Genomic DNA, 12,760 nt, shown 5'->3' with positions numbered 1-12,760 from the left:
ATACTGTATTTACTGTAGTCTATTTTATGTTCCTGCCTAGCTGCAACATCCGGGTCTGAAGATTGAAGCAAAAGTGGAAGTGTATTAAACATGCCCAGGTGGCAAAAAAAAATGGAAACAAACAAATAAACCCAAAATGAACAAATAAATACATTTAAAATTTAACTTATAACTGGGCAACAAAGGTACATGTACTAAAACATCTTAATCACTTGCATGTGGTTTATCATGATAATCAAACTTCCCACAGTAACTGAGGGCCGTTATCTGCAGTTGTAATGTCAAATAAAAAAAACAACGTTCAGTACAGCAGCCTGGCGGTGACACTCACTGGTTATTTACAGCAGCATGCTTCTTGTAGTGAAGCATGTACTGCTGAGTGTACAGGTTCTAGTTATAAAGCTCAGAGCTTCCCTCTAGTGGACAAGGAGTGTCTTCAAACTACAGTTTGTGTACAAGGATGAAAATGATGAGTGACAATATCATATGTGTAGTTGGATGTCTATTCTTTATTGGAAAATGTTTCCAAAATCAGGGCATGATTGTGATTCATGACATGACGAATAAAAAGGCATCATACCATGCTCTGCAGAGAAAATGACTACGGATTCTTACACCTTTTTCAAAGTCAAATTCAAGCACTTTCCATTCCAGCAACTTCCAGCTGTGTTATACCACATATTCATATGAAGTACAGACAGTATATAAACCATACTATACTAATAATTCAATTAAAATTAAAATTAAATACAGGACATTGTGCTATAAACAACCTGTTTTGTGAGTGTTCTACAGCATGGTGACAAACTAAAAAGAATCCTAAATTTTGTTTTAAACATGTAGCCTGTTTTTAAGTAGACTTGGCATCCTATATGATCTAAATATCAAGGAAGTTTTAAGCACTTGCTTTCAAAATAAATGCAGTTTTCAAACCTAAAAATGTACGTGGCCCATTGAGAATTACACCAAGACAACTATTTATTAATCAACAGATTTTATTTACAGAACATAAAAGTATGCAGGTGGACTGTTTCATAGCATTCTGAGAGCAGGAAAACATTCCCTCCCCAGATTAATAGAAAGAATGAATTTACAAACAGTGAATTGAATACAGACTTTTCAGTCAAACACCAATCATGACAGTTGAGTTCAAAGCCTTCATTTGATCCTGTAACAACCCAGCATCTCTTCTCATACAGATCAGTCCCTCAACACCCCACACCACGTGATCCATGACCACTTTCACCATCAAACAACTGACAGCTCAAATGTAGCTACTGCTTTTTGAAATAAATGCCGTTGGAAGAAGTAAACCACTGAGTCTTGTAGCATTAGACTGTGATGACATTCATGGGAAAAGCAGAGTAGTTAGTATGGCAATAGCAAGAAAGATTCACATATGAAAGACTGAGTATGGTCATAAAACATATGTGCTAAAACTAAGGAAAGGTCCACGATGTCCACCCAACCTTCCACACACTCCAACGCCATCCACAAGCCAACAGTTTACACAGTGTTTGAAAAAGTTAATGTGACAGTGACAGGCTCAGTTTTATTTTTAGTCATATTATTTTGTATTGAATGCAGCCAGATGATACTTAAAGAAGCTGGGCTATGATAGTTAATGCATCCTGCTGGGTCATCTACAAAACACGAAATTCTGGTCAGCCTCCAGGTGAATGTCTACATACAATGAGCTAGAAGTAGTTAGCTGCTTTTAATAACCAAAACAGCGACACGAGAAAACAAAGTTAAAAGAAATGTAAAAAGTATACAATATTGACCACATCTAGCCACCCTCTCCCCCAACCCATTCCACTGCTATAGGACCCCCCAAAATCCCCAAAACAGTTGGACATAGGACCCCTCCCCCCCACCTTAAATGTGCTTATTAAAGCAGCAGTTGGCAAAAGCTTCCCAAAATCAATCAATGGACAAAGAAAGCCAGGTGAGTAGATCTAAAACCTCTGCCCATGCATTTGAACAGCAGTGAGTAAGGACAAAGACGAGTCATTTCATTACTAGTGTGCATGTAAATCACCAATTGTCAGCAGTTGTTTTTTCCTTTACAATATATTCACGTTTATTTTTATAATATATATATATATATATATATGTTTGTATATATATATTTAAGACTGTGTCCTTTAAATGTGAATAAAGGCAGAACATGGGGAGTTGTAATCGCATTTGATTTCCTCTTGTTGGGCTGCTCTACACTTCATTTTTGGTTCCAGCGTAAAGCTTGGTCCATGTCTTGGCTGCAAAGTAAAAACAAAACAAAAAAGAACATAACGTGAGTCACGTAAGACATAGCATAAAAAACTAGTGGCATCATGCAAGTTTCACAATAATTATGTTCTGTTATCTATGGTCAACTCTGCAGTTTTATGTGGAAGTGAGATAGCAAAGCCACCATTAACTGCCACTTGACAACTTTACTGCTTTCTCTGCTCTGCACACATCCACCATAAATATTTCTATTCCCCCAAGAAGCTACGCTACTCTTAATATACTGTAATACATAAAAATGTGGATTGCACTTAAGCTCGGCCTTGACCATTATCACTCAGTAGTACTGTGAGCATCAAAGCTTGGTGTGGAATTTCACAAGTTGTTTTCTTTGTCTACTCTCATTTTCATATGTCCCAGGGAGCATAGGGCAGCGTGTGTACACATGAAGTCATTTTTCTTTTTTAATTGCTTTTCTTATTCAAAAATTGCATCATATTCTAACAGCTGGGACACAAAGAGAGACAACAGAAGCAAATGTTTATGTTCTAAATAATCTTTTGACTATAGTTTTTATAGTAAGTTACACAATGAAAGAATATTGTAGTTTCACCACACTGCAGTAACTGAGACATATAGTATAAAGTGAGAGTATAATATAAATAATTCTGGTCAGGATCTCTGAGAAACGTAATACAGTAAAACGCAAAGCAAATCGTACATCATATTTTGTTTTTGTATGCATATGTGTACTTATTCTGGATATTTCCATAATCCAAATGAAGGAGAGAAAACTGAGCACTAAGTGAGAGCTGGAAGAAGTGTAATAAACTCTCCAGATCATAGCTCTCACCGGTTTCTATGGCTTCAGCTTCATTGGACTTCCACTTCTCTGCAACGTCATTTGCAAGGGGATCATCAGGGTTGGGTGCACTTAGTAATGCTTGGATTGATAGCAGCACTGTGCGAATCTGCAGAGCTGGTGACCATTTATCTAAAAAGAGCAGAGGGATTAATATGACAGAAATTGAGACAAAAAGAAGCAGATGGACAATAGTGTTTTAAGATGAAGGGACAATGAAGAGAAGTGCTGATATGCCATAGTAGTGGCACAAAGCTCCAGTTAGGGGTCACAATTGTAACTAAGAGGCCTTTGATCTTTTGAGCAAGATAAAATTGGCAAATCCCTCACTTCATTCACATGCCAAGCTTCAGAGGACAGAATCCATACAGGCTTTCCTACAGTAACAAACCTGACTCAACAGAACAAAGACAGAACACAGAAAAGACACATTTTCTGCTGGTTGAAAACACGTCCTTTAAGGTAAAGTACCAAGTACAACTGTGACATTGTAGAGAATTGACATACCTTTCAAAATGTCTAGACATATTCTCCCCAACTTGTCTACATTGGGATGATATATTTTGGTCATGAAGCGTACTTTAGGAGCTGCCATGGGATATTCTTCTGGTAAAAAGAGCTCAAGTTTAAAAGTGCCCCCCTCGAAAGGAGAGTCCTGAGGTCCAGCAATGACCACATGAAAGTAGCGGGCATTGCCTTCATCTGGCTCCGCCTTGATGCCTGGGACAGGCTCTGCAATCAAACGTTGAGTTTCCTGGTACAGAAAAAGAAAGATAAATTAACTTAATGTTGTGCATGCCAGTGCCACAAAGTGTTTTCACTTTGCACAACACAATCCAACGTCATTGCGGATATTGATGGAGAAATGCTTTTGAACTATATATTTTTTGTATTAATTTAATTTAATTTTAAAATAGTAACAATAGTACCACACAAGACAAGCAATGAGTTACAGGGGCATTCACCTTCAGTGACTGCAGATGTAGATTTATTCTTCGTGATAAATTATTACCCCAACAAAAAAAGCTGTGATTTATAGACATCTACACCTGTGATAAGCAATACAGGGCAGACAGCACATACTATGACGAAAATAACACTGCTGAATATCGCCACAATATTGAATACGACCAGCTATTTTTATAGTTTTTATATTTATTGTATGCATGTTGACTAAGACGCGGCTTTAAAATCACAATGTTGGGCTCGGTGGCCCATGACTGTCGATTATGAGTGACAATAGCATTGGCCGATCCAATGATTAAAAAAAAACTGAAAAAACTATATTGTGCAGCAATATTTAAAAAATAGCCCTTACCCACAGCTGAGTGCTGCAAAAAAAGTTGTGAGTCACTTTTTTATTCTCAGAACAGAGATGGTAGGCAGGAGGTGGACTGTGGTCTGCTTGGCTGTTCTCCTTTAAAACAGAGGGGAGGGCAGCTCTGACTGCAGTAGTGGCTTAGTGCTGTGATTCTGAAGACTCTCCGTGCACTATGTAACTGTCTTTTAGAGGTGACACTGACTCAGCCACCGCACCACAGGAGACCATTACTTTCATTCCCATCAGCCACTGCAGCAAGGCTTCTCCCAGCTCATAGTGACAGCCAAGTGACCTACAGAAACACACCTTTAATGTGAAAGAGGAGCAGCTATCTCATATCTCTGGTAGTATGCATGAGTGACACTTGTGATAGATGCCTTTGACGAGAAAACTACATTCAAGCACTTCACTACATTCACTAGATACAAGCACGTCAAACTGCAGTGTTGTGAAGTCTGCACTATACTCACTAACTGCAGCAAAATTATCCTGCTATATGAGGCCCTTTGATTTTACCCTAATCTTAAAACCTAGTATCCTAATGTGCCTGAATGCAGCATTGTGTAATAGACGCATCACACACGACAGCAACCTAACAATAAATAAATAACAGCATAACAAATATGGTTAGAAAATAGAATCAGATAAAGCTAGACAACAGCCAGCACCCTTGTTTTGACACTCTTTTCCTGAATGCAGCTGGGAGTGAGATTCCTGAAATGTTTCAGATAACCCACAGACAAAACCATGCAGTAAAAACACAGACGGGAGAGGGGCTCCCAGTCCCAGTCACACGCTCTGAGGGCTCAAGGGCTCGGTCTGCTAAGTACTGTTCCCAGCCCTTCCACCTTTTCCCACCACTCTGTGGTCTGCTTACTCGCCCACCTGTGCAACCCTCTTAAACAGCATTCATGTTTAATAAAATAGGCTCTGCACTTACCTTTACAAATCATACGCTGCAATTCTAGTGAACATGCTTTATATACACAAATACTCTGAATTAATCAATGTTATGAATTAATGTTATTTGCAATTACACGAAATTATAGAGAGCATGCTGAAATGATTTCCCAAAGAGAAAGGGAGCTTCCTTTATGCCTCATAATATTATAAATTACATATTTGGGGATTTGTGGCTGCTGGTCAGACAGTGGAAGCAGTATTAATACATGTATTTGGGAAGGTTTTTCACATTTTACATATATATTTAAAAAATATTTGTATTAGTAACTAATGAAAAGAGAAGAATAAGTCAAAATTATATAGATGACGATGGTCATTTTAATATATTGTTAAATATATTTTAATATAACAGTGAAAATGGTAATAATATCTAATATCTTGAATCATAAAGCTATTTCAATAATAGTCAAAACTAATCGGATTTAGATATTTTTTCAAAAAATGGGGAGCCCTAATCTGCAATCCTAACTGTAACACAGTAAGATTTACCAACAACACAAATCAGAGCTTCTGTCCATGTAGTCACTGCTCACTAAAATAACATGACAGAAGTAAAAAATAATAATAAAAACACGGACATTTGAGAGTATTGTGTAGTATGTATTAGTACTTGAGAACATACCAGTTCACCGAGTATAAGTCAAAATAGAGAAATGTACTCACGGCATAAGCCTTTTAGTACTGTCATTATGGGTTTTCATTCAGGAGTCCATTTATTTATTGAAAATGCACATGTTTTATTTAGAGTAGTAACTTTATTTATATATCATATGTAGACAATCTGAGAAAACCAATTGAAAGTGCAATAATAGGAACTTTCAGTGTGACATTTATGTTTCTAGACCATTTTTAAAATGTGAATTTTCTTTCTACAATGAAAACTATTACTATTTTTAATTTACATGCAAATAGATTTTTTTGTAATTTTATTATTTATGATTTTTTCTTCTGTTTTTGTGTGTTTAAAAGGTACATTTCCATATAAACGTGTCTTTTGTTGTATTTTGGGTTACTGGCAGCTTTATACTTAAGAGCTGCTATATTAAAATAAAATGAAAAATCTGACTGATTGTCAAGTTTGTGTCGAGAAAAAGGAGCCATGCATGTGACGTAAGGACAGACTGCAAGATGCTAAACAGAGTCAGAAACGAATTCATAGGAAGTTGACAAATTTGAACCAAAATCTCCTGGACTTCAGAGGTTTAAAGCAAGAGATTGACTGTGACAACACAGGGGATGCAACCTTTAGCATGCTGCGCAAACCCTCTTTGAGATCACCATAATCACTTGATGATACTGCCCCAGAGTCAGTATTTCTGATCAAATTAGCAAACGTTTCATCCATACTACCATGTTCTGGAAATACTACGTTACCACAGGCATGGCTCAGATATGGTTCTAACCATTAAGTCCTAGCTAGCTAACGATAATTACAAACCTAAGTACTTCACGAACTTAAATGAAAAGGCGAAACCGTATAAAATTAAATGACTACAAGAGGCAAACATCCCATCTTGGCTAAATCAATGCCTGATTGAATTAAAGGTATAATACTGAGAGTATCTGGATTCCAGGTTAGCTTTAAATTGTGCCTGGGTTGTTGTTTTTTTTATCATTCTAACACAAAAAAGCTAACTAGCCGGAGTTAGCATCGTTAGCCGTGTTAGCATGCCATTCAGTCAGCACCACAACCTGCTCAGTAGCAACTACACTGTTGTGCTTTAAAAGTATATTTAGAATGAAAAAATGCCGGCATATGGCTCATTAATCCGCCATTTTCCCAAACGGTGGCTGTATTTTTAACCCACAGTGTCTCGGTGTATCTGGGAATGAAACGGAAGTTACTTTAGCAAACTAACGTTAGCGGGCTAGATGCTAACGTTAGCACACGAATCTGTTCATCAGCAGAGTATCGGGAGTTTAGACTGTGTATGTAGAGTTTTGGCCATGATAGAAAAGTGACAAATGCTGCTGTTGAAAGTGTGGAATAATTACCTTTAAGATCCTGCGGGGCAGTCCTGTCATCTTGTCTTAAATGCGGGGTTTTTAGCTCTCAGTGCTTCCTCTCTGTCGTTGGCATTGACAGCAAACACTCTTCCGGGTTCTCTGCGTCATGACCGTGGATGGAGCAGCGTGAACATGTTTTCTATTATCAATATCGTCATATTATCAATAACTCATTTTTTTTTCAAGTTTTGCAGAAAACACAAAAGAGGTAACCAAAAGTGTAACATATGACATTTATTGATCATTTCACTCAAAAAGGATGTAACAAAGGATGGCTATAATTGGCATAGTAATAACGCTGTGTGTAAATTATGTAACTTAAGAGAAATAAATGACTTAGGCAATTTTTTGAACATGCCTTTGTGACTTAAGCAAGATATGGTTACACTTAATTTTCAAGGTTTCTACATAAGAGTCACACAAGCTTGTCAGAAACATGACAAGTATCATGAGCATTAATGTTACTTAAAAGCGTCATTAATGTTCATGACACATCCCATGTCATGTTTATGACATGCTCATGTCACTCTTATGTAGACACCTTAGAGTAAAGTGTTACCAATATTAGTGTCAACAATAAAACATTGATAAACTAAACAATCTCCCTCTAGCTCTTCTTTGCTGGGTTATTATCTGATGCCTATGAATGTGGCAAATTGTCAAAGAAGTGATGATCTTAAAGGGGTAAAATCACATGATCAACCGAGGATGTAGGTGATTTTACCATAGGTGGCCAGCGTCAAGGAGGAAGAGATGCATCAGATGCATCAGATTATGCTCCACAGTTCTGCAGTTCCTCACCGTAATCCCAATTAGAATATTCACTATGGTGATATATATTGGAAATCAATTTAAGGACAAATGATTTACTACAAAGTCAGATAAATATTTTTTGAGAATATACATTTGCCTAACATTCCAATTTCTAAAGAAATACATTACTGACTATATTACATATTATATAGCTACTGAAATATATTATGAGGTTTTTATATGATGATCTGATGTGTAACTTGTATTTTTTCTTTCTTTTTTTTACAGATATTATGAAGTAAAGTACAAATAGATATTCCACAGTCTAAAATAATCCACAATAAGTAAAAAGCTTATTTAAAACAAAAGCTTTATCAGTAAAATGTACCTATGTTGTAATATAGATTATTATATTACTTATTATCACTAACAAATACACATAGGACTTTTTAATGTTTTAGTTCAGAGAAAACTTTGTGTCCCACAGCTACTGCGTCTTCCTTAGACAAAACAATGCAGGAATTAGATTTAACATGTGCATGGGCCAATAAGGCTCTATGGTGCAGCTGTAATTTCACTTTGTTTTCAGTGCAGCCTGAATGGGAGCTGTAGATTGGAGGGGGCTTGGAGCTCCTCCTCCTGACATATCTGTATGGACAGAGGCTTTGCCCCTTTGGGTGTCAGGCCTGTTACATGGGCATTAGCATTGCAGCAAACTAAGAGGAACTTTATTTTAAAAGATGTCTAAGAAGTCCAGTATGCAGCTTGTGTCCCAACATAGCCCAACAAGTGAGTTTAACCTTTCTATTGGTTACTTTTTAAAGCATAAAGTAATAATGGAATTAGAAATGTTTGTATGATCGTTTATTCTCGACAGGAATATAGTAAATACTTTTAGTCTATGGATACATTTTAATGTCATAATTAGGTGATCTCTCCTATAATTCATTTTATTCAGGCTTTATTTGACATTATTGCTGCACAAAAAACAATAATACATGACATTGCAGCACAGATTGTTTTGAAAAGCTATTTTGAAAAGTTTATTTCAAACTGAAAGTGAGAGTATCTTACTCCTATAAAGCTCCTTTTTTTGCCATCTCACTCATTTCCTGACACTGATTTTGGCTTTCCACCACAGTTAAAGGATAAATATCCATCATTAGTGTTTTGTAAAATATGTATATTACAGGCAGCAGAGGAAACAGTCAGGTGTAAAATGAGCCTACAATTACTACTTATGTTTGTTGCCTTACAGGTGCAAGGTTTCTGCTCATTTAGAAGTGATAATGGCATTTTTCAGACCTGTCCAAACTTGTATATTGCATTGATATGTTTTTATGCAAACATTATGAAGTATCACAGTAATAATATTAATTTAGTTCCAAATAGATGAACATTTTCTATCTGAATCTAACTATGGCATGCTCTCCAATGTAGGTGAAGTTAAGATAGCAGAATTTCAGAAAATGTAAATGTTCATAATATGGACAAACTTTTTTTAGTCTACTAGAAGTATGTAGTATTCAAAAAGCTCCAATCTTCGCAAAAAGTTTCACATAATAATAATTCTAGTAACCGATTTTTACAACTCATCCAAGTGGTACCTTTCAGCATTCTGCACTGCCCCACCTCACCAATCATCCAAAAACTTTTCCATTGTTCCACATACACAGGAACAGATGAACCAGCACCTAATCAAGTCCCTTCTCTCAGTGCACAGAGAGAACAGACAATATCAGCCACATTACAGGGGCTGCTGCTCCCACAGAGTGCCTGATTTGACTGGCAAGATCTATCTGGACAGGGCTTAGACACACTTCCTTATCAACTCGGAATATTTTATATAACGGCTTAAGCTTATGTCGGTTACACAAGACTCAAACTAAAAGACATGTATTTTACTTTAATATTAAAGCAGTACTTACAACTCATAACAGTTGCTCAATAGTTGTGAGCAGGTCAGTGAAGCAATGCTTTTTTTCTTTTCCACTTGTTTCATTATTATTATTTTTCGAGGTCTGAGATATATTAAAATATAGTATTTCACAAGAAAATAAATTATAGAAAAGGCAGAGACAATAAACATATTTCTGTTTTTACCCTATATTTTAATCTTCTGCTGTCCATTTCAGTTTTTTCAATTTCAGTATCTTACACTCAATAAATGACATGGCTACTGCATCAGACTGCCTCCATCTGACAAACATCTGTCAAGTTAGGAATGACTATTTATAGAAAGCAACTGGTTGCATTAGATAAAGTTAGTGATTTCAGTGGACAACTTGCAACTGCATTTTTCCTATGTGAGCCTCAATGATATGCTGACTCCCTAAATTGGAACCCCTGTTCCAAGCAAAAAGCTCCTATCATTAGCTCTCTGACAGAGAGTTAGAAGAGAAGATTGACATCACTCAAGTCAATAAATACGAAGCTACACCAGCAGCTAGTTAGCCTATTTTAGCATTACTGTGGGAAGGGTAAACAGATGGCAAGCTCTGTCCAACAGTGACAAAATCTGCCTTTCAACACAAATTAGAACCTTATTTTAACACTTCAGATGTCAGCAAATATGTCCAAACCTGCCATTGGACAGAACCAGACTAGCTGGTTTGACCTGTTTCCAGTCTTTGTGCTAAGCTAAACTGATATCGGCTGGCTTTAGTTTTTTACTTAATGTACAAATGTGATAGTGATACCAATCCTCTTATCTAACTCTGCAAGAAAGTGAATAAATGTTATTTAAATATTCATAATACATAATTTTCTTCTTAACTTTTGTGCTATTAATCAGTTTACATAGTTTTGGTGTGAGTTGCCCATTTGAAAAACTCTACAGCAATGTCTCTTTCCAGAAACCATGACCCAGTCACTCAAGATAATGTTGTTGTTGCAAGTCCTCCTAATTATGGAATTTTTCATACATCAAAAACATCTCAAATCATTAACTCAATACTTTCAGTGACTTATGTTTGTCATCTTTAAATGTAATTTCTCTTTATGTATTTTTTATTTCAGCTCAGTGGAGCACACATTGCTACCTGGCGTGTGTATTCATCATGATCGCCTGCTTTGAACCAGCTTCACCCCTCCATGCCCCTCCAATGACTGCAAGTCTCCGCTCCGCCTTCTCTGCCACACGAACCAACAGTGTGGTGGGAGGCAAGCAGAATGCCGTGACCTTCAACAGGCTCATGGTCAACGTTGGAAGTGATTTCAATCCAGATACCGGTCGCTTCCGCTGCCGCGTCCCTGGGGCGTACTACTTCTCTTACTCTGTGGGGAAATTTCCAAAGAAAATGCTTTCTGTGATACTGGTGAAGAATGGAGAGGAGGTGCAGGCCATAGCGTATGATGACTACCGCAAGAAAGGGAGGAAAGTTCAAAGCCAAAGCGTGATGATCAGTTTGAAGGAAATGGACACAGTGTGGCTGCTTTTACAGCAGAGTCCTCAGTATGCTTTGTACAGCAATGCTGGCCCTTACATCACCTTCTCTGGTTACCTCGTCTATCCTGACATCTCCCCAACCGGCTACATCAGCAACCACCTGACCCCATCAGGGCTGTCCTACCCACACTGCCCCCCTCAGACTGACCCCTTAGCCAGAGGTCAGGCGTCAGAGCAGCCGCAGTCTGCCTTCTCCGTGGCACGGACCTCCACACTCATGGGCCAGAGTGTCAGGCAGCAGGACAAGCCACCTCTGACCTTTGATGTGGAATATGTCAACATCGGGGGGCATTACAACAAAACTTCAGGCATGTTCACCTGCCACTTCCCAGGCGCCTACTTCTTCGCCTTCACTGTAGGGAAACACCCTCGTAAGGCTGTTTCTGTGAAGCTGATGACGGGGAAGGGCGAGGTGCAGGCCATGGTGTTTGATGAGGACACGTCGAAGAGAAGGGAGATGCAAAGTCAGAGCTTGCTGCTGTCTCTCCGCCGTGGCGACAGCGTGTGGCTGTACAGTCAGCAGGATGAGCGATATGCTGTCTACAGCAACCAGGGGAGGTACACCACCTTTTCTGGCTTCCTGGTTTATCCTGAAGCAGAAACTCCAACACTTCCCACCACCCAGGACAGGACTCAACTCTAAAGATCTTCATAACACAATCTGATGCTTTTGTAGAAATATGTAGATCATTTTAATGTTGGTGGAGCAGAAAAATACTGTGTTGTCAAAATAGTGCAACTACTTTACTGCCTTGTTTGCTTTTTGTTTATTTTCTTTACAGTAAATAATGTAACTCCAGGGACAATTTGTGTTGACAAATTATTCCACAAGATGGTGCTATACTACAATTATGGACACTAACCAGCATGCAACATGGTTATTTTTTTAACTTGTATAAATGCAATTAGCTGTAAGACATCACAAACAGAAAAAATGTTAATTAATGTTAATTAAGTAATAAATAAATACATTGGTTTCGGTTCATAGATATACTTACTATTAAAATGATTTGTATTTAGATGTTTTTGAAAAGCAATTTTTTACTTGTAAAAATGATTGTTGTACTGCAAGGAATATTATGTAAATGATGTATAGTTTATCAAAATCTTCTTACTGTAAAAATGGGATTTAGAGATACATCATGGTCATGTGAGAGGTGATAGTCATGTTATG

At 37.5% G+C, this 12,760-nt stretch overlaps 2 protein-coding genes across 3 annotated transcripts; one reads left to right on the top strand and one right to left on the bottom strand.

Annotated features, from left to right (window-relative positions):
- Positions 1–977: 977 nt before the first annotated feature.
- Positions 978–7,499, bottom strand: ube2na (ubiquitin-conjugating enzyme E2Na). Its single transcript, XM_059335511.1, has 4 exons — positions 7,374–7,499; positions 3,602–3,848; positions 3,086–3,226; positions 978–2,261 (listed from the first exon to the last, which is right to left on the bottom strand). Exons 1-4 carry the CDS (start codon positions 7,401–7,403, stop codon positions 2,215–2,217), a joined length of 465 nt encoding a protein of 154 aa, XP_059191494.1. The 5' UTR covers positions 7,404–7,499; the 3' UTR covers positions 978–2,214.
- Positions 7,500–11,164: 3,665 nt separating this feature from the next.
- Positions 11,165–12,745, top strand: c1qtnf13 (C1q and TNF related 13). 2 transcript variants are annotated; one of them, XM_059335923.1, is made up of 2 exons: positions 11,181–11,648; positions 11,715–12,745. In XM_059335923.1, exons 1-2 carry the CDS (start codon positions 11,198–11,200, stop codon positions 12,227–12,229), a joined length of 966 nt encoding a protein of 321 aa, XP_059191906.1. In that variant the 5' UTR covers positions 11,181–11,197; the 3' UTR covers positions 12,230–12,745. The 2 variants fall into 2 exon arrangements, with proteins under 2 accessions (XP_059191907.1, XP_059191906.1); XM_059335924.1 differs by having other exon boundaries at positions 11,165–12,745.
- The last annotated feature ends 15 nt before the right edge of the window (positions 12,746–12,760 follow it).

Source organism: Centropristis striata, chromosome 6 (genome assembly GCF_030273125.1).
Source record: "Centropristis striata isolate RG_2023a ecotype Rhode Island chromosome 6, C.striata_1.0, whole genome shotgun sequence".
NCBI classification, from domain to species: Eukaryota; Metazoa; Chordata; class Actinopteri; order Perciformes; family Serranidae; genus Centropristis; species Centropristis striata.
This window is presented reverse-complemented; position numbering and strand designations above follow the sequence as displayed.